Source organism: Oncorhynchus clarkii, chromosome 4, assembly GCF_045791955.1.
Source record: "Oncorhynchus clarkii lewisi isolate Uvic-CL-2024 chromosome 4, UVic_Ocla_1.0, whole genome shotgun sequence".
Taxonomy (NCBI): Eukaryota; Metazoa; Chordata; class Actinopteri; order Salmoniformes; family Salmonidae; genus Oncorhynchus; species Oncorhynchus clarkii.
Genome location: NC_092150.1, coordinates 72,008,140 through 72,027,564, shown reverse-complemented (window position 1 = coordinate 72,027,564; position 19,425 = coordinate 72,008,140). Strand labels below are relative to the sequence as shown.

The following is a 19,425-nucleotide window of genomic DNA, read 5'->3' as shown; positions in this document are numbered from 1 at the left end:
GGCTGTTCTTGTAATGTCCTCTGTGTAATGTCCTCTGTGTAGTGTCCTCTGTGTAGTGTCCTCTGTGTAGTGTCCTCTGTGTAGTGCTCTGTTACTAATTCTCCCCTGTGGTTGGATGTAATATCTAGATGTTCAATCATCAGAGCCCATCTTACGATAAAATGTCTTGTCTTAGCCTATGTTGGGTGGAGGGGTAGGAGATCTTGGTCTCGTCAGGGTCTCTTTCTCTGTCTAACTGTATGTCTTCATCATATTGACTAAAGCTGCAGGGAGATGCCTCAGGTGTGGTTACCTGTGGATTCACGTTAGCGTGTAATTGTGTTTTCTGAGGTCAGGAGTTGCTTTGAAATCAGAGGGAGGCAGTGAGGAGAGAGAAGGGTGGTTCGAAATGTGTACAGTATTTATATGAACTAATATATTATGTCTATAAAATGGGAGTTTTTTATAAAAATTATTTAAAAAATGTAATAAATACATTTTTTAGGGGTGTAATTAGACAGCTGCATCACCCACAGCCCCTCCCTCCCTCCCACACCCCCTCTCCCCTCCCTCCCACACCCCCCCCTCTCTCCCTCTCTCTATGGGGTGGAGGGGTGTCTGTAGGCTCTGTAGAGTCATTTAGGGGACAGCAGCATGTCTGTCCTGGAGTCTATGCAACAATGAGAGAGAGAGAGAGAGAGAGAGAGAGAGAGAGAGAGAGAGAGAGAGAGAGAGAGAGAGAGAGAGAGAGACAGAGAGAGAGAGAGAGAGAGAGACTTAACCCTAAATCCCTGTAAGTTGCTCCGGATAAGAGTGTCTCCTAAATGATTCAAATGTAGAGTATCGTAAAAATGGGAGCTTTTACTAAGTACCTGTGTCTTTGTGTGTACAGAGGAAAGGGGTACACAAGCCTGCTGGTCAAGACCGGTGAGTTACAGAGAGAGAGAAAGTTGAGTAAGACAGGGCTCCAGAACCCTGACCTCTTATCTACTGTCAGAGGGAAGGCATCTCAGGACCCCATGCTGTGTGGGTGTGTGTTTCTGTTGTAGTAGGCACAGTCTTATTATACAACCCCTAAACCCTCTCAGGCATCCTAAACCCTCTAGCCATCCTCACAGGAACTGTATGACTTCAGAATGACCCCTAGGAGAGCTTGTGAGGGAGAGAAACGTCTAGCCTCTGACCATGTATCTCAGAACATTGAGAATGGAGCCATGGCGTTTCTAACACACCTCAAAAGTTATGGTATTTTTATAGGGGTGAGGTAACATGAAGAATAGGGAGTGTGGGGAGTGAACCTGGAGGGGTTGAGGTGAGGTTAGAGCAAGGATTGGTGAGGTGAATGGATTGGGAAAGAGAGAGAGGGGTGTGGGTCTGGTTGCCCCTGAGGAGTCTTGTGAAGAGGGCACGGAATGCTGGGAATGCCAATCATGAGGTAGGCCAGAGGGGGCGGGGTCACTGGAGGTCAAAGGGGCACCTGCTGGTCTCTACTTAAAGCTGATCATCAGGCCCCTGAGGACTTCAGAGGCCGTGAGTTAAACTACAGGAGCGACTCCATCTCCCATTCAGCAGAGATATATTTCATCATAGTTTCCTATGAGTCTCCACATTAAACTGACCTGCCAGTTTGCTTGGCCATATTTCACAGTCTCATTCCCTTCTCATTTCTCTCTCTGGCTCTCTCTCACCTCCTTTCTCCCTATTTTCCTCTCTTTATCTCATTCTCCTTCTCATCCTGTTGCTCTTCCTTTCTCTCTTTTTTTTCTCATCTTCTCTTTGTTGTGGCCAACTTACATCAGCTTGTAAGAAAGAGCTGTTTGTGATGGCCCTCTCTCTCTCTAAGCCCTAACCCTAGCACCAGCCCCAACCCTAGCACCAGCCCCAGCCACAACCCTAGCACCAGCCCCAACCCCAGCACCAGCCCCAGCCCCAACCCTAGCACCAGCCCCAGCCTAACCCTAGCACCAGCCCCAACCCTAGCACCAGCCCCAGCACCAGCCCCAGCCCCAACCCTAGCACCAACCCCAACACCAGCCCCAACCCTAGCACCAGCCCCAACCCTAGCACCAGCACCAACCCCAGCACCAGCCCCAACCCTAGCACCAGCACCAACCCCAGCACCAGCCCCAACCCCAGCCCCAATCCTAGCACCAGCCCCAACCCTAGCACCAGCCCCAACCCTAGCACCAGCCCCAACCCCAGCACCAGCCCCAACCCCAGCACCAGCCCCAGCCCCAACCCTAACCCTAGCACCAGCCCCAACCCTAGCACCAGCCCCAACCCCAGCACCAGCCCCAGCCCCAACCCCAGCCCCAACCCTAGCACCAGCCCCAGCCTAACCCTAACCCTAGCACCAGCCCCAACCCCAGCACCAGCCCCAACACCAGCCCCAACCCTAGCACCAGCCCCAGCACCAGCCCCAGCCCCAACCCTAGCACCAACCCCAGCACCAGCCCCAACCCTAGCACCAGCCACAACCCTAGCACCAACACCAATCCAGCACCAGCCCCAACCCTAGCACCAGCACCAACCCCAGCACCAGCCCCAACCCTAGCACCAGCCCCAACCCTAGCACCAGCACCAACCCCAGCACCAGCCCCAACCCTAGCACCAGCACCAACCCCAGCACCAGCCCCAGCCCCAACCCTAACCCTAGCACCAGCCCCAACCCTAGCACCAGCCCCAACCCTAGCACCAGCCCCAACCCTAGCACCAGCACCAACCCCAGCACCAGCCCCAACCCTAGCACCAGCCCGCTGCCAAAGATCTGTTGGGACTCTGATGCCGTGATGAGGGCAGAAAGAGAAAGCGTGTCTGTCTGCTCGTGTATCTTGTTAGCGTGGTAGCATGAAACAGATGTGGGAAGGTGTGTACTGTAGCTACTCTGTTATGAATTTGACATGATGTGCCATTAGTTGAATGGAGGAAAACCCTTTTTATGGTTTGGCTGCTGTCTTGACATGACAATGAATGGATTGAATAGTGTGGGAGACTGTGTTTTGTTACTGATTAGTATCTCTGCTATAGTGTATTATTGTTGGAGCTATCTAACAGTGCTGTGTTTCCTGTCTGTCTGTCTGTCTGTCTGTCTGTCTGTCTGTCTGTCTGTCTGTCTGTCTCTCTCTCTCTCTCTATCTCTCTCCCTGTCTATCTCTCTCTCTGTCTCTCTCCCTCTCTCTCTCTGACTGTCTGTCACTCTCTCTTTCTGTCTGTCTGTCACTCTCTCTCTGTTTCTCTGTCTCTCTCTCTCTCTCTCATGCTCTCTCTCTCTCTCTCTCTCTCTCTCTCTCATGCACTCTCTCTCCTCATCAGCTCCAGCAGACGAATGGACAGATCTCCATCTCCAGTTTGATTGGGAAGGTAGACGAGCAGACAGAGCTCCATGGCCACTCAGAGGACAACACGCTAACAGAGGAAGGTAAGAGAGAGTTGTATATTCACTATATATCTATGTGAATGTGTGTTTGTCTGTGAACTAGTGTTTATGTATGGAGTGTCTGTGTGCTTTCGATGTGCAGATGTGTGGGGGTGCGTGTGTGTGTGGGTGCGTGTGTGCGTGTGTGTGTGTGTGTGTGCGTGTGAGGGAGAATGTGTGGTATGGCCCCTGACTGACACAAAAGCAACCTGCCACCCATGTTCAGCCTCTGGCCCTACAGCTATGTCCTCCTGAGAGCCTCTTGATCCTTCACTAATCTCTCTGTCAACACTGAAGGGACACCTACGCAGTCTCCTATTGTAACAGGTTGCTCACACACTCACATATCCAACATACGCAACACACATCTGGACTGCATGGAGGCTCCGAGGAGTTGTTCTAGGTAATCCAATGTAAGACTGTGTGCAGACATGCCTATCCACTTAAAGTAGCCTAACAGTAATTTGTCTGTGGGGTCTTAAAACTAAAGCCAGGTAGAATTCCTCGCTCTTAAAGCTGAGTTTCTGTGGTCGGCATCTGGAAGATAGGGAGGAGACATACAGGAGTGCGGAATGCATAATACATTTTTAAAAATCTAGATAATCAGTAACTGACCCAACATCATTGGGTTGGGGGACATGTTTTTCCTATGATATCAGATTCATTTTCCCAGCGTTGTCATGGAAACAAGCCTGAACATTCCGCCATCCTGCTCTGGTTCGCCGTCTCCCTCTGTGTGTGTTTGTTTATTTACTTTAAGGTTCCTTCGTGGTCTCCCTCTATCTGGGAGGGCTGCAGGAGCACGGCTTCCCAACCTAAATATTTAGCAGGCCGTGACCTGGCTCGGCACCGTTTAATAACTCTGTTCAGCCAGGGGAAGGAGTAACTCTATACTACTTTAAACAGACAGATATGTCACATACCACACCGTCAAAAAGAATGTTTAATAACCTATTTAATGAAGCGATTCTGTACGTTTATCGAGTAACCGAATACCCCTCAAGACAGAGAGATATGGTATGTACGTAGAGAATGATTTGATGAGCTGAGCCCTATCCTATATGAATGTACTGAAATCTGATTTAATTCTGTAGATAGTCCTGTGGAAATGAGGAGGGTTGAGGTGAAAACATTCACGATGGAAAATATACATTTTCTGAAGTTACTTTGATAGGTTTTCTCATAAGTAATAAGGATATATCAAATGTGTCTTCAACCATGATGAAGATTGAAGGAATCCTCTTAAACAAGACTGTCAAACATACGGCCTGTGGGCCGGATCTGGTTTGGGGGAAAAATCTAGAATTGACTGCTAGGAATTAGACAAACAAATCATCCGTCCTCTGGACCTCGTTGAAGACCGGACGAATCCCCTGGGGCAAAATGAGTTTGACACCCCTGCTTCAAAACATTTGGCTGAAATGATACAGCCTGTGGCCCTTCAGGCCCACCTCCTGTATGTAGTGATATACCTCTTACATACCAAGACGTTTTGCTGCCAACTTGACCATGGCTCCAACTTTTTGCCACCTTTTCTTATATCTAAAAGGTATTGCTCACAACAAAGCTTGTACTTTTATTTCCACTAACTGAGGCAGTCATGAATGCGGTGAAGTTCTGCTCGCGGTTTAGTATGAAATGTAGCCATAATGCAGAGGCGGTATCGGCACGCACTACGCTCTTAAGCTGTTGATGGTTGCAAGGCAGCGCCCGTTACAGGCTGTTACCATCATCATGGTAGTTCTAAACTTTGCCAGGCATATCACTTGGCAGCATTACTTTGAATAGCCCACCACTATGCACTGTTTTCTTAACCTCATCTGGATGGATCCGGAGATATTTCCTGTGGAAATGATTATCACTGAATGACGGAAATATTTAAATGAAGTAGGCTAATATAATTAAAGGCATGTATCAAATGATTGCTTACTGACACTCCCAAAGTTATTTGAGGCAATAGCGTACCGGTTTGTTGTCAACTACATGATAATTATCGGACAGTTTTGATTGGCACAGTGCCATCGCGTTGCTTTGTATGTGGAAACTCATCTTGATAAATCAATCAATGTCAGATCCTTGTTTTCACTGAATCTCCATTTGGAAATTTGGTCACAGTCAGGCGGGTGGAATGTTGAGCGCTGTTCAGGACCAACTTTAGTCTAGTTGGCTCATTTCTAGGCACTATGACAGCAGTCTCACTCAAGTTGTGTGGGGAAAATATCATTCATATTTTATTCTGTAATATATTTCAGTGTATTCTTAAAATACTGTATGTGTGTGTTGACTGTGATCAGGGCAGGGAAATGTGGGTCTTGTCTGTTTAATGAACAAAATAACTAACTATATTTCATTTGCATGGAGCAGCCATATAGCCTAGGCTGCACAGACCAGTAGCCTAACATAATTCAACTCAAAATATTTTATTCTGTTCTTTTGAAAATACATTTGATTAGTCTTATAATGTTTCTTAGGACCTGCCTAAACAAATAAAACATGTATTTCTTTGTGATGGTGTATATTCAATGAATTTACTTAAGTAGATGCCCACCCACATCGACACACATGTACCCCACTCTTTAACTTGCCATCATGTGCACAGAAGGTATAAAAGGCTTATGCCCGCAAGAATGTGGTCAAATTCAGCCTGCTTGAAAAGGGCTCATGTAAACATTGCCCCATTTCTTTTAACAGGCAACCTACCGTAAATCCTATGTGAGAAGTGTAATAGATAGCTCTGCTTGTAACGATACATAGATATATGTGGGTTTATCTGCTGTACTGCACCAGGCGGGAGGGAGAACCTTTGAAGTCTGAATGTTTACTCTGTGGTAGCAGGAGAGGATAGTCTGTAGTCTCTGTGGTAGCAGGAGAGGATAGTCTGTAGTCTCTGTGGTAGCAGGAGAGGATAGTCTGTCGTCTCTGTGGTAGCAGGAGAGGATAGTCTGTCGTCTCTGTGGTAGCAGGAGAGGATAGTCTGTCGTCTCTGTGGTAGCAGGAGAGAATAGTCTGTTGTCTCTGTGGTAGCAGGAGAGGATAGTCTGTCGTCTCTGTGGTAGCAGCAGAGGATAGTCTGTCGTCTCTGTGGTAGAAGGAGAGGATAGTCTGTCGTCTCTGTGGTAGCAGGAGAGAATAGTCTGTCGTCTCTGTGGTAGCAGGAGAGGATAGTCTGTCGTCTCTGTGGTAGCAGGAGAGGATAGTCTGTCGTCTCTGTGGTAGCAGGAGAGGATAGTCTGTCGTCTCTGTGGTAGCAGGAGAGGATAGTCTGTCGTCTCTGTGGTAGCAGGAGAGAATAGTCTGTCGTCTTTGTGGTAGCAGGAGAGGATAGTCTGTCGTCTCTATGGTAGCAGGAGAGAATAGTCTGTCGTCTCTGTGGTAGCAGGAGAGGATAGTCTGTCGTCTCTGTGGTAGGACTAGCAGTGTATCAATTATTTGCTTGTTATTTAATCGATCCTCTATTTTTCCTGTCTTACACAAAAGCTGCTACCTAGTCTAGAGAAAGGGAGGGAGGGAGGGAGGCCTTCACCAGGAGCTGATAAAATAGCAGAAGGTTTGAGGGAAACAGAAGCAGGCATTCCTCTGATAACACAACATCAGAGAGAACACCCCAGCTCCACACATCACATCATAGGAGACCGACTCTACTCTTTACAGACCCCACACACTCTGTCTGACCAGGCTATTTACAATGTAATCGGAGCAGCCTAATACAGACCAGCAGCACACATCTAAACTAGTATAGACCAGCACAAACCATAATTACACATACCAGCTCATACCAGTTTATTGACCAGCATCAAGCAAAGAAAATATGAAGTGATGCTTTTGTTAGCATATCTCTTGTACCCACACACTGACGTTGTGGAGTTACCTACCCCAAAACGGATCATGACAGAGACAGTTGAAACCCAGCTCAAACTAGTCAGTGGTCACTGTGACTGCTTGCAACCTCTCTCAAGTCCCTTACACTTTCAAGTCCCAGAGGAAAGACAAACTCTACATTTGTAGAGTCCTGGTTTTGTGACACAACATTTACCTCAGAGGATTACGGAGAAAGGAACTAAGTAAATATTACATGGAGCTATGGAGGACTAGGCCAAAATAGCTCTCTAGGAGAGAAAGAGAGACCAAGAGAGAGATAGAGAGAGAAAGAGAGACAGAGAGACAGAGAGACGAGGGAAGAAGGAGAGAGAGGGACAAATCCACCACACCCCTACACACCACACAATGGTATCATGGGTGGGTCCCGAGTTATGAATCATTGTTTGTCCTATAGAGAGAGAGAGAGAGAGAGACAGAGACAGAGACAGAGAGAGAGAGACAGAGACAGAGAGAGAGAGAGAGAGAGAGAGACAGAGAGAGACAGAGACAGAGACAGAGAGAGAGAGACAGAGAGAGAGAGACAGAGAGAGAGAGAGAGAGAGAGAGAGAGAGAGAGAGAAAATAGGGGAAAAAATTAGGGAGACAAAAGGACAGAAAACAGAGAAAGCGAAGCTAAAGTTGATACCCTATTATGAAAGTGTGACATATTTTAACATTTACTGATAAATCCCAGTAATACATGGGAACAGTGGGATGTCTGGTGTGTGCGTGTGTGTGTGTGAGAGTGTGTGTGTGTGAGAGTGTGTGATGTCTGTGTGAGGGCCCAGAGGATGACATCAAGCCTGACTAATTCACTGGACAGAGTCAAACCTTCTCCTCCCAGGTGGCTGGCATTGTGCTAAAGAGGACATATGAAGTATTCTGGGGGTCGGAGGGGTGCTCTTTGTACAGGAATTTCAGGCAGTGTATGTGTGTGTGTGTGTGTGTGTGTGTGTGTGCCTTAGCATGTGTGTGTTGTACGCACTGTGTGTTTTGTTGTATTCACTGCGTGTGTGTGTGTGTGTGTGTGTGTGTGTGTGTGTGTGTGTGTGTGTGTGTGTGCCTTAGCATGTGTGTGTTGTACGCACTGTGTGTTTTGTTGTATGCACTGCGAGTGTGTGTGTGTGTGTGTGTGTGTGTGTGTGTGTATGTGTGCGTGTGTGTGTTGTGCTGAGTGTGTAACTGTAGTTCCCCTCCAAGCTGGATTGACTCAGTCAGACATGGCCTGGAACGGCTGCTGTGCTGTGGGACGGATGTTAGTAGCGTTGCCAGAACGTTCCATCACCCCTCTGGAAGGGACCTCTCCCCTCGGCCCTTGCTTTAGCAATGCTTCTCCTCTGCCAATACAACCCCTGCTCTCTCCAAACTCCCTGTACACTACGACTAGCTAACACAGCAGCAATCATGCAAGCCAGCCTCCAGCCTTTTCCTGTTGTTATTTTGCCAGTTTGTTTAACTTATTTTCCAATTGATGGAACTCATTTTTGTGAGAATTTTCTGTTAAGTGGCTTTTGTTCCACCAACATCTGTTTGCACGCATGATTTTGGATGAGTATTCAGTGTTGGTTTGTGTGCTATTATATGTACAAACACTATATTCACAGATGTCCGTTATGAAGATGACTTACTACAGAAAGCCAGTGAGCTCAAAGGAAGCTGTGAGGAATACAGGGTTCAAACAGTTCAGCTCTTAAATCCCCAGAGATCATCAGACTTTAACTGAATTACCCCTTTATCTACACAGTACATTTTACACAGTCATTTGTCACATAACATTTGTATTAGTATTTATTAAGAATCCCAAAGGCAGCAGCTACTCTTCCTGGGGTCCAGCAACATTAAGGCAGTTCTAGAGTGCTTAGATATAGAGACCCACGCCTGGATTCCGTGGGCGGCAAGGTAAGGGCATGTAAAGAGAGGAAGAATCTTTTGGAATGTGACGGTGTGCTTAAATCCATTGGAGACCTCTAGACATTTTAAGATATAGTGAAGTCATCACTTGTGGCTATTGGCCCCCCAGTTATTCTCAGACCCCCCCAGCCCTTCATCGTCTCCCAAACCACTCCTCTCTCATCTGTCCCATCATCAGGGCAGCCTATCTAACCACCCTCCCTAGCCCTAAGCTGATTTAAAATGGTGTTCATTGGATAGCAGCTTACAGGGCTGACCAGTTCGGCTATTTTTTGTGCTTTGTTACGCTGATCTTACAGCTTTTTAAAACATAATGTGTCCGACATCATTTCCTATGACAGAAAACAGCTTCTGGACATCAGAACAACGTTCACTAACCTCAAATTTTGGATTAACATTTCTTCTCTGGACGATCTGCTTACTCCAGTTCAGGCCCGGATATCCGGGACTCGAAAGAGGAAGAGGCTGCGAAAGAGAGGCAGGCGAGCGGCATTTTGACAAGACTATGTCAGCGAACAAATACACCGCCATTGCCCTCTGCTCTGTTGACGATCGTGTAGTCACAGGAGAACAAACTGGAGGAGCTCCGTTCAAGACTATTCTGTCAACAGGACCTGAAAAACTATGATATCCTATGTTTCTCAGAGTCGTGGCTTAACGAAGACATGAATATGCAGTTGAAGTCGGAAGTTTACATACACTTAGGTTGGTGTCATTAAAACTCGTTTTTCAACCACTCAACACATTTCTTGTTAACAAACTATAGTTTTGGCAAGTCGGTTAGGAAATCTACTTTGTGCATGACACAAGTAATTTGTGGGGGCTGGAGGGCTGGTGCGTGGAGGTGGTACCGGATAGACCGGACCGTGCAGGCGCACTGGTGCTCCCGGTCGCCCTGCCAGTGCGGCGAGGTGGAATAGCCCGCACTGGGCTATGCAGGCGATGCGCAAGGCTGGTGCCATGTAAGCCGGCCCAAGGAGACGCACTGGAGACCAGATGCGTAGAGCCGGCTTCATGGCACTTGGCTCGATGTCCACTCTAGCCCGGCCGATACGAGGAGCTGGTATGTACCGCACCGGGCTATGCACCCGCACTGGGGACACCGTGCGCTTCACAGCATAACACGGTGCCTGCCCGGTCTCTCCAGCCCCCCGGTAAACACAGGAAGTTGGCGCAGGTCTCCTACCTGGCTTCGCCACACTTCCTGTGTGCCCCCTCCCAATACATTTTTGGGGCTGACTCTCGGGCTTCCATCCACGCTGCCGTGCTGCCTCCTTATACCAGCGCCTCACCGCCTTCGCCGCCTCCAGCTCTTCTTTGGGGCGGCGATATTCTCCAGGCTGTGCCCAGGGTCCTTTTCCATCCAACTCATCCTCCCATGTCCAGTACTCCTCACACTGCTCCTGCTGCCGCTGCCTGTTACCACGCCGCTTGGTCCTGTTGTGGTGGGTGATTCTGTAACGGGATTCTTCCGTCGAAGGAGAGGCGGACCAATACGCAGCGTGGTTGATGTTTTTTTAATAAGAAAAACTATACATGAACAAACTACAAGACAATAAATGTGAAAACCCGAAAACAGTCCCGTGTGGTACACACAACATAGAATGCCCACTCATATCACAACCTGACCAAACAAATCATACAAACATACAAAGCAAACTATGGTCAGGGTGTGACATCATTTGTAACGGTCTTCCTCCTCTTCATCTGAAGAGGAAAGGCGAGAAGGATCAGAGGACCAAAATGCGGCGTGGTATGTGTTCATAGTGAATTTTAATAAAGAAAACACTGAACACTGCAACACTATACAAAAACAATAAACCAATGACGACCGTGAAGCTACAAATGAGACCTGTGCTGACACAAGCCACTAACATAGACAATCACCCACAAACAAACAGTGCAACCCAGGCTACCTAAGTATGATTCTCAATCAGAGACAACTAATGACACCTGCCTCTGATTGAGAACCATACTAGGCCGAAACATAGAAATCCCCAAATCATAGAAAATCAAACATAGACTGCCCACCCAACTCACGCCCTGACCATACTAAATAAATACAAAACAAAGGAAATAAAGGTCCGAAAGTGACAGTACCCCCCCCCCCCCCCCCCCCCCCAAAGGTGCGGACTCCGGCCGCAAAACCTTAACCTATAGGGGAGGGTCTGGGTGGGTGTCTGTCCGCGGTGGCGGCTCTGGCGCGGGACGCGGACCCCACTTCACCATTGTCTTAGTCCGCCTCATTGTCCGCCTCCGTGGCTTCCTAACCATGGCAACTCTTCTCAATGGACAGAGGGGCAGCTCGGGACAGAGGGGGGGCAGCTCGGGACAGAGGGGCGGCAGCTCGGGACAGAGGGGCGGCAGCTCGGGACAGAAGGGCGGCAGCTCGGGACAGAGGAGCGGCAGCTCTGGCGCCTCTGGGCTGAGGGGCTCTGGCGCCTCTGGGCTGAGGGGCTCTGGCGCCTCAGACTCCGGCAGCAGCGCCGGACAGGCGGGAGACTCCGGCAGCAGCGCCGGACAGGCGGGAGACTCCGGCAGCAGCGCCGGGCAGGCGGGAGACTCCGGCAGCAGCGCCGGACAGACAGGACCACCTGCAGGGAGGAGACAGAGAGACAGCCTGGTGCGTGGGGCTGTCACAGGAACCACCAGGCTGGGGAGACCTTCAAGAGGCTTGGTGTTAGGAGGAGGCACCTGAAGGACCGGGCTGTGGGGGAGCACTGGAGCTCTGGTGCGCAACCTTGGCACCACTTCCTGAGGCTGGACAACTACTCTAGCCCGGACCCTCCAGAGTGCAGGCACAGGTTGAACCGGGCTGTGGGTAAGCACGGGAGATCTAGTGCTTACTACACGCACCTCTCCCTTAGGCTCCACTCCCACATTTTCCCGGCATGAGCGGAGCGCAGGCAGAGGACGCACTGTACCCTCCCAGCGCCCCGGAGACACAGCACGCAGAGCCGGCGCAGGATACCCTGGACCAAAACTGCGTACCGGCGACCAGACCCGCAGAGCAGGCACCATACGCCCTGGCTCGATGCCCGCGCTCGCATGACACTCTCGGGGGGCTGTCCTATAGCGCACCGGGCTATGGACACGTACTGGCGACCCCGTGCACTTAATCGCATGACACGGTGCCTGACCAGTAACGCGCTGCTTATAATAAGTACGAGGAGTGAGCTCAGGTCGGCTACCTGGCTTAGCTCCACACCTCGTGTGCCCCCCCCAAAAAATTGGGGGTCTGCATCTCGTACCTGTCGCACTGCCGTGCTGCCTCCTCATATCGCCGCCGCTCAGCTTTCGCTGCCTCCAGCTCTGCTTTGGGGCGGCGATATTCCCCAGCCTGTGCCCAGGGTCCCTCTCCGTTCAGTATCTCCTCCCATGTTCAGGAGTCCTGTGATGCCGGCCGCTGTTGTTGCTGCTGCTGCTGCTGTCGTCGCTGTCTTTTACCACGCCGCTTGGTCCTTGGTTGGTGGGTAAATCTGTCACGGTCTTCCTCCTCTTCATCTGAATATGAGAGGCGAGAAGGATCAGAGGACCAAAATGCGGCGTGGTATGTGTTCATAGTGAATTTTAATAAAGAAAACACTGAACACTGCAACACAATACAAAAACAATAAACCAATGACGACCGTGACGCTACAAATGAGACCTGTGCTGACACAAGCCACTAACATAGACAATCACCCACAAACAAACAGTGCAACCCAGGCTACCTAAGTATGATTCTCAATCAGAGACAACTAATGACACCTGCCTCTGATTGAGAACCATAGTAGGCCGAAACATAGAAATCCCCAAATCATAGAAAATCAAACAGACTGCCCACCCAACTCACGCCCTGACCATACTAAATAAATACAAAACAAAGGAAATAAAGGTCAGAGCGTGACATCATTTGAGTCAATTGGTGGTGTACCTGTGGATGTATTTCAAGGCCTACCTTCAAACTCAGTGCCTCTTTGTTTGACATCATGGGAAAATCAAAATAAATCAGCCAAGACCTCAGAAAAGAAAATTGTAGACCTCCACAGGTCTGGTTCATCCTTGAGAGCAATTTCCAAATGCCTGAAGGTACCACGTTCATCTGTACAAACAATAGTACGCAAGTATAAACACCATGGGACCACGTAGCCGTCATACCGCTCAGGAAAGAGACGCGTTCTGTCTCCTAGAGATGAAAGTACTTTGGTGCGAAAAGTGCAAATCAATACCAGAACAACAGCAAAGGACCTTGTGAAGATGCTGGAGGAAACAGGTACAAAAGTATCTATATCCACAGTAAAACGAGTCCTATATCGACATAACCTGAAAGGCCGCTCAGCAAGGAAGAAGCCACTGCTCCAAAACCGTCATAAAAAAGCCAGACTACGGTTTGCAACTCCACATGGGGACAAAGATCGTACTTTTTGGAGAAATGTCCTCTGGTCTGATGAAACAAAAATACAACTGTTTGGCCATAATGACCATCGTTATGTTTGGAACGAAAAAGGGGAGGCTTGCAAGTCGAAGAACACCATCCCAACCATGAATCACGGGGGTGGCAGCATCATGTTGTGGGGGTGCTTTGCTGCAGGAGGGACTGGTGCACTTCACAAAATAGATGGCATCATGAGGGAAGGAAAATTATGTGGATATATTGAAGCAACATTTCAAGACATCAGTCAGAAAGTTGAAGCTTGGTCGCAAATGGGTCTTCCAAATGGACAATGACCCCAAGCATACTTCCAACGTTGTGACAAAATGGCTTAAGGACAACAAAGTCAAGGTATTGGAGTGGCCATCACAAAGCCCTGACCTCAATCCTATAGAAAATGTGTGGGCAGAACTGAAAAAGTGTGTGCGACCAAGGAGGCCTACAAACCTGACTCAGTTACAGCAACTCTGCCAGGAGGAATGGGCCAAATTTCACCCAAGTTATTGTGGGAAGCTTGTGGAAGGCTACCTAAAACGTTTGACCCAAGTAAAACAATTTAAAGGCAATGCTAGCAAATACTAATCGAGTGTATGTAAACTTCTGACCCACTGGGAATGTGATGAAAGAAATAAAAGCTGAAATAAATTATTCTCTCTACTATTATTCTGACATTTCACATTCTTAAAATAAAGTGGTCATCCTAACTGACCTAAGACAGGGAATTTGTACCCTGATTAAATGTCAGAAATTGTGAAAAACTGAGTTTAAATGTATTTGGCTAAGGTGTATGTAAACTTCTGACTTCAACTGTACATCTTGCTGGTTTTTCTATGCATGATCAAGACCAGACGGCAGACTCAGGTAAGACGAAGGGAGGAGGGCTGTGTCTCTTTGTTAAAAACAGTTGGTGCGCGATCTCTAATGTTAAGGAAGTCTTGAGTTTTTGCTCACCTGAGTTTGAATACCTCGTGATAAGCTGTAGACCTTATTACAGTATTTAACAAGAGAGTTTTCATCTTTCATAGCTGAACTGAAATTTTTACCAGCATGTCACCTGTGCAAATAGAGACTACAAAACTGTAGATTAGGTTTAGGAGATATACCATTTATATCCTATGCTGGGGTATTTCGAAATATCGATGGTACAATTTTCAATCCCATTTAAAATACACTATATATACAAAAGTATGTGGACACCCATTCAAATTAGTGCGTTCAGCTATTTCAGCCACAGCCATTGCTGCCAGGTGTCTAAAATTGAGCACACAGCCATGCAATCTCCATAGACAAACATTGGCAGTAGAAGGACCTGACTGAAGACTTCAGTGACTTTCAATGTGGCATCGTCATAGGATGACACCTTTCCAGAAAGTCAGTTTGTCAAATTTCTGCCCTGCTAGAGCTGCCCCGGTCAACTGTAAGTGCTGCTATTGTGAAGTGGAAACGTCTACAACATTGGCTCAACCGCGAAGTGGTAGGCCACACAAGCTCACAGAACGGGACCGCAGAGTGCTGAAGTGCGTAACACGTAAAAATCTTCTTTCCTCGGTTGCAACACTCACATCACAACACTAAGTTCCAAAGTGCCTCTGGAAGCAATGTCAGTACAAGAACTGTTCATCGAGAGCTTCATGGAATGGGTTTCTATGGTTGAGCAGCCACACACAAGCCTTAGATCAATCATCATGCGCAATGCCAAGCGTTGGCTGGAGTGGTGTAAAGCTCGCAGCCATTGGACTCTGGAGCAGGGGAAACGTTCTCTGGAGTGATGAATCATGCTTCACCATCTGGCAGTCTGACGGACTAATCTGGGTTTGGCGGATGCCAGGAGAACGCTACCTGCCCCAATGCATAGTGCCAACTGTAAAGTTTGGTAGAGGAGGAATAATGGTCTGGGCTGTTGTTCATGGTTCGAGCTAGGCCCGTTAGTTCCAATGAAGGGAAATCTTAACGCTACAGCATACAATGACATTCTAGACGATTCTGTGCTTCCAACTTTGCGTCAAGTTTACAGAAGGCCGGCCTCCTGGGTGGCGCAGTGGTCTAGGGCACTGCATCGCAGCGCTAGCTGTGCCACCAGAGACTCTGGGTTCGTGCCCAGGGTCTGTCGTGAACGGGAGGTCCGTAGGGCGACACACAATTGACCTAGCGTCGTCCAGGTTAGGGAGGGTTTGGCCGGTAGGGATATGATTAGAAATGATTAGTCAAGATCGGCGTGGAAGAATTTGACTGGCCTGCACAGAGCCATGAATTGGATCGCTGACTGCGAGCAGGCCTAATCGCCCAACATCACTGATGCTTTTGTGGCTGAATGGAAGAAAGTCCCCGCAGCAATGTTCCAACATCTAGTGGAAAGCCTTCCCAGAAGAGTGGAGGCTGTTATAGCAGCAAAGGGGGGACCAAGTCCATATTAATGCCCATGATTTTGGAATGTTCCATAGTCACAAAAATATTATTTGTGAAAAATGGTTGCATCCCTGTTAGTGAGCATTTTTCCTTTGCCAAGATAATCCATCCACCTGACAGATGTGGCATATCAAGAATCTGATTTAACTGACAGGCCACCCCCAGGCTGTGAGGGTAGGCAACAATACATCCGCCACGCTGACCATCAACACGGGGGGGGGGGGGGGCCCTCAGGGGTGTGTGTTTAGTCCCCAGTTGTACTCCCTGTTCACCCTCTACTGCGTGGCCAAGCACAACTCCAACACCATCATTAAGTTTGCTGACAACACGGCGGTGGTAGGACTGATCACCGACGAAGACGAGGCAGCCTAAAGGGAGGAGGTCAGAGACCTGGCAGTGCGATGCCAATACAACAACCTCTTCCTCAACGTCAGCAAGGCAAAGGAGCTGATCGTGGACTACAGGAAACGGAGGGGCTAGCACGCCCCCATCCACATCGACGGGACTGTACTGGAGCCTCGGTGTCCACATCACTAAGTAATTAACATGGTCCCCACACACCCACACAACTGTGAAGAGGGCACGACAGCGCCTCTTCTCCCTCAGGAGGCTGAAAAGATTTGGCATAGACCCTCAGATCCTTATAAAGTTCTACAGCTGCACCATTGAGAGCATCTTGACTGGCTGCATCAGCGCTTGGTACGGCAACTGCAAGGCACCTGACCACAAGGCGCTAAAGAGGGTAGTAGGTACATCATTGGGGCTGAGCCCCCTACCATCCAGGATCTCAAAACCAGGCGGTGGTATTTCAGAGGAAGAAACACATTTTTTTAAAGACCGCCCCCTCTCTCCCTCTAATCTCCCCCTCTCTCCCTATAACCTCTCCCTCTCTCCCCCTAACCTCACCGTCTCTCCCTCTAACTCCCCCTCTCCCTCTAACCTCTCCCTCTAACCTCTCCCTCTCTCCCCCTAACCTCCCCCTCTCTTCCTCAAACCTCTAACCTCTCCCTCTCTCCCTCTAACCTCTCCCTCTCTCGCTCTCTCCCCCTAACCCCCCCTCTCTTCCTCAAACCTCTAACCTCCCCCTCTCTTCCTCAAACCTCTAACCTTCCCCTCTCTCCCTCTAACCTCTCCCTCTCTCCCCCTAACCTCACCGTCTCTCCCTCTAACTCCCCCTCTCTCCCTCTAAGCTCTCCCTCTCTCCCTCTAACCTCCCCCTCTCTCCCTATAACCTCCCCTTTTCTCCCTATAAACTCCCCCTCACTCCCTCTAACCTCCCCCTCTCTCGCTCTAACCTCCCTCTCTCTCCCTCTAACCTCCCCCTCTCTCCCTCTAACCTCCCCCTCTCTCCCCCTAACCTCGTTGTCTCTCCCTCTAACCCCCCTCTCTCTCCCTCTAACCTCCCCCTCTCTCCCCCTAACCTCGTTGTCTCTCCGTCTAACCTCCCCTCTCTCCCTCTAATCTCCCCCTCTCTCTCTCTAACCTCCCCCTCTCTCCTCCCCCTCTCTCCCTCTAACCTCCCTCTCTCTCCCTCTAACCTCCCTCTCTCTCCCACTAACCTCCCTCTCTCTCCCTCTAACCTCCCCCTCTCTCCCTCTAACCTCCCCGTCTCTCCCTCTAACCTCCCTCTCTCTCCCTCTAACCTCCCTCTCTCTCCCTCTAACCTCCCCCTCTCTCCCTCTAACCTCCATCTCTCTCCCTCTAACCTCTCTCTCTTTCCCTCTAACCTCCCTCTCTCTCCCTCTAACCTCCCCCTCTCTCCCTCTAACCTCCCCCTCTCTCCCTCTAACCTCCCTCTCTCTCCCTCTAACCTCCCCCTCTCTCCCTCTAACCTCCCCCTCTCTCCCTCTAACCTCCCCCTCTCTCCCTCTAACCTCCCTCTCTCTTCCTCTAACCTCCCTCCCTCTCCCTCTAACCTCCCTCTCTCTCCCTCTAACCTCCCTCTCTCTCCCTCTAACCTCCCCCTCTTTCCCTCTAACCTCCTCGTCTCTTGCTCTTACCTCCCCCTCTTTCCATCTAACCTCCCCTTCTCTTGCTCTTACCTCCCCCTCTCTCCCTATAACCTCCCTCTATCTCCCTCTAACCTCCCTCTCTCTCCCTCTAACCTCCCTCTCTCTCCCTCTAACCTCCCCCTCTTTCCCTCTAACCTCCCATTCTCTTGCTCTTACCTCCCCCTCTTTCCCTCTAACCTCCCCTTCTCTTGCTCTTACCTCCCCCTCTCTCCCTCTAACCTCCCTCCCTCTCCCTCTAACCTCCCTCTCTCTCCCTCTAACCTCCCTCTCTCTCCCTCTAACCTCCCCCTCTTTCCCTCTAACCTCCCCTTCTCTTGCTCTTACCTCCCCCTCTTCCCCTCTAACCTCCCCTTCTCTTGCTCTTACCTGCCCCTCTCTCCCTCTAACCTCCCCTTCTCTTGCTCTTACCTCCCCCTCTTTCCCTCTAACCTCCCCTTCTCTTGCTCTTACCTCCCTCTCTCAATCACTAACTCGGGCACAGAAAGCAGACAGTAGAGTGAGAATGGTAAAGTGCCCAAAGAGAGAGATGTCAGAAAGGAGATGGAGAATGGTTCTCTTTGCATCCAGGAATGGAGCACTTTCAGGGTGTCTGAAAGAGATTTGGGACTGGGCAAAGGACCACCCCACCACACCCCATAAACCCCTGGCCTCTTCACATGTTCTACCGGTCTGGGTGGGATACATACTTAACAATGTTCAATATGAACAGAAACACAACTTTAACACACACAGTATACAGTGGGGCAGAAAGGAAAATACTTATTTTCCACCATCATTTGCAAATAAATTCATTAAAAATCCTACAATGTGATTTTTTTACAGGCCTCTCTCATCTTTTTAAGTGGGAGAACTTGCACAATTGGTGGCTGACTAAATACTTTTTTGCCCCACTGTTTTCTATACATCAAAACATCCAACTGAGTCGCGAACAGAGTTGCTAACTTGTTTAGTAAGACTAACTTATTTAGTAAGACTAACTTATTTAGTAAGACTAACTTGTTGAGTGGAATTTTGCTTAGTGAAATACAATCCAAGTCAAGCATAACAGGTCCATTGATCTCAACCATTGGATTTAGCATTATTTTCTAAAGCTTGATTTAAAGACTGATTCTTAGAAACCTTTTATTATGGAGGACACCGGTTCTCTGGAGTCGTTTGTACAATGTACTGCTAATTCTGTAACAGGGAGGTCAATTGGAGATGATTCATTACAATGAAAGTATGTTGACCGAGCCCAGATGTCTTATCATTACAGAGAAAGTTCAATAGAGAGCCTCCCGAGTGGCTGCAACCGGGAGGCCCATGAGGTGGCGCACAACTGGCCCAGCTTTGTCAGAGGTTAGGGGAGAGTTTGGCGAGCCGGGATATCCTTGTCCCATCGCGCTCTAGTGACTCCTTGTGGCGGGCTGGGTGCATGCACGCTGACTACG

General features: G+C 49.1%; 1 protein-coding gene across 1 annotated transcript in view; it reads left to right on the top strand.

Annotated features, from left to right (window-relative positions):
• Positions 1 to 19,425, top strand: part of LOC139407241 (A kinase (PRKA) anchor protein 12b) — a 60,430-nt gene that overhangs the window by 23,202 nt on the left and 17,803 nt on the right. Inside the window, exon 2 of the mRNA XM_071150839.1 lies at positions 3,292 to 3,397. Coding sequence (XP_071006940.1) covers positions 3,292 to 3,397 — 106 coding nt within the window. The remainder of the gene's footprint in view (positions 1 to 3,291; positions 3,398 to 19,425) is intronic.